The sequence below is a fragment of the Vigna umbellata genome, chromosome 5 (genome assembly GCF_029865625.1).
Source record: "Vigna umbellata cultivar VRB3 chromosome 5, Vumbellata_1.0, whole genome shotgun sequence".
In the NCBI taxonomy this organism is placed as follows: Eukaryota; Viridiplantae; Streptophyta; class Magnoliopsida; order Fabales; family Fabaceae; genus Vigna; species Vigna umbellata.
In genome coordinates, this window is record NC_142169.1 from 20,970,685 (window position 1) to 20,973,338 (window position 2,654).

At 33.5% G+C, this 2,654-nt stretch overlaps 1 protein-coding gene across 1 annotated transcript; it reads right to left on the reverse strand.

The window, feature by feature from the left end:
* Positions 1-344: 344 nt before the first annotated feature.
* On the reverse strand, positions 345-1,733 carry LOC124823675 (F-box protein At2g32560-like). The gene is made up of 5 exons (XM_047295930.2): positions 1,293-1,733; positions 1,150-1,211; positions 843-1,015; positions 679-753; positions 345-571 (listed from the first exon to the last, which is right to left on the reverse strand). Exons 1-5 carry the CDS (start codon positions 1,731-1,733, stop codon positions 345-347), a joined length of 978 nt encoding a protein of 325 aa, XP_047151886.1.
* Positions 1,734-2,654: the final 921 nt, after the last annotated feature.

The window sequence follows — 2,654 nt, forward strand, 5'->3', positions numbered from 1 at the left end:
TATTAAAACCTCTTTATATTTGATATGCTTTTAAGTATTAGTTTTGGCCTCTACATGGTATAGAATGAGTATTTATTATTATGCAACTAAAATTCACAATCAATTATTAATTTGATATGAATAAATTATATTATTATTATTATTAAAATTTAAATCAATAAACATTTGTTGATGTTGAATTTATAATATGATAAAAACTATCCAAAAGTGTCAACATAGTTTGAATTTATTAAGATGTGACAGAAGAGACAAATTGTATAGCATTTAAAGGTGGAAAGAAAATCCGTAAAAAGGAAGAAAATGAAAACAAAGTTGTTAAGAAAACAATGATTTGGAAGAAAATATTAATCCAAGACGTTATTATAATAGCCAACTTGCAAAGGTATAGAAACAGTAGTTCGACGAAGTGGGACATGTTTCTCCCATCTTTGGATCTCCTCCTCACTCCGAAGCTTTCTAATCCCTCCATAGCATCCACTTGGTTCTTCATATTCTTCCCCATTTCTCTGTAGCTTTACTCGTCTCATTCTTGATCCCTCAGAGTATTGCTTGAACTCCAACATCAATGTATCTGACAGTAAACCAAATTTCATACGCGCAAACCAGTGAGATAACTTATTCTGCACTATATATATAAGCATTCATCTACCATGTTAGTGTGTCAAATAGACTTCTCACCAGAATGGCGACAGTTGCACAAGTTCTCATTTTCATTACAGGATTCTATGTGACCAATAACAGCATAGCACCAATCTGCAAACCCATATTGATTAGGCTTAACCTAAACGTCCTACATCCAAATTTATGTTACAACTAAGAAAGCAAAATGACAAGAAACCTACCATAAGAAGTTTCTCTTCTGTATCTCCGTTGGATCTCGATATGATCACCTGGTTTCAGCTCTGACAAACAATCAGAGACGTATCTGACATATGGAAGCGTATCAACTGGAGGAGCTCTCACTTTATCCCATTGGACGTTGTTGGCCATTATGTGCCAACCACCAGATTGTAGTCTACAAGTACATTAATGATTTAATTATAGTTAAGATATTCAATTTTGCTAATTTTCATTTATTAATCTCGGATTAAAAAAATAACCACACTATACATATTAGTATTTCCCTCCTCATCTGTGATCTCACTTTACCTTGCTTGAAAGTTATCAGTTTTGGAATCATATCTAAGTAAGGCGTCACGAACAAAGACTCCCTGAAAAAAAGAAACACGGTGATCTCTTAAGAAATTTCTTATTGAAAAGTATAACCGGTAAGCTAACCAGAAATAGTTTACCATAAAGACTTGAGCTGGGAACCAGAACTTGCCATTCTCTAGAGAGAAATACAAGGCCATCAAGCTATTTGACAATGAGCTATTAAGATGGCTACAATCTTCTAGATATGATCTGAGATATAACATTGGCCAAGTACCATTGAAAGGTCCCAATGATCCCTTCTGATTGATTTCTTTATTCAATTGGTTAAGTTCTTTCTCCTTAACTGCTGTGATATGCCATTGCCACTCCTTGAAAGCGACATCACCAATGACTCCACCCCATTTCTGCTTTATGTGGACTTCCCACAAAGAATCACTTCGACAATTATCCCTTAAACAAGTACACACTTCAGACATTCCAACCAGTTCTTGTGGTGAAAGAAGCTTTAGAATGCGTTCCAAAATGGGCTCTGGAAGATTCAAGAGAGAAATACTGCCTCTGGGTCCAATGACATTCATGGTATGATCAAAAGGGTATTAGATACAGAAGTAGCAAGGTAGGGTACTCTTGTGTGCTGTGCTTCCTTGAGGCGTATATATATATATATATATATATACGAATGAACAAAGATGATATGATCAAAGTTGTTGAAAAGAATTTGCAAATTTTTAATGTTTGCTTGTTTTCGAAGCATTTAATGTTATGGTCTTACCTGTCACTTGTCAATGGGGACATTTTCCTCGTTGCCGGCTACTCCTTTTTGTGGCATATTATTTAGATCAAATTTTAGATAGTTGAGACAAAATATTCTTTGTATTTTAGGGACAAAATGTGGACTGCTAGATTGATCTCAACCTAGTTATCGATGTTGTCGCTTGGATAGAGGACTCATTGTCTTGGTTACAGCTTGCCACACTGATGCAAAATAATATTAGTGTGACACCAATTCGAAGACCATATATACCACTCAACTTTTAATGTAAGGACTTAGCGTATACGTAATCCAATTATTTTAAAGAAATGGAGTTAAATTTATATTGTAATTAGACAATTGGCACCTTTTGCCTATAATGCAATTAGGAAATTTTAATTTATTTTGGTAAATATGACATAGGTATATATTCCTCATAAAAAATAACTCATATCATCAAGTATCAATCACTGCCTGTTTGGAATAGTTTAAGAAAAATAATGACGTCATGATCATATTATCTCCTTTGATTCATGTAAATGCAATTGTTGTCAAAGAATCCTTCCCTGCATGTCAATTTTTATAACCTACCATGAGGGTCTTGCCTTTTTTATATTGTCTACATCTAAATCGATCTTTTCTGTGATATAAAATCTCATTTTTATAATCAATTTTAAAAGTGTTTTCCACGTATGGATTATTAATATATTTCATGTTTTTAGAAAAAAAACTCACTCGATGATAATTT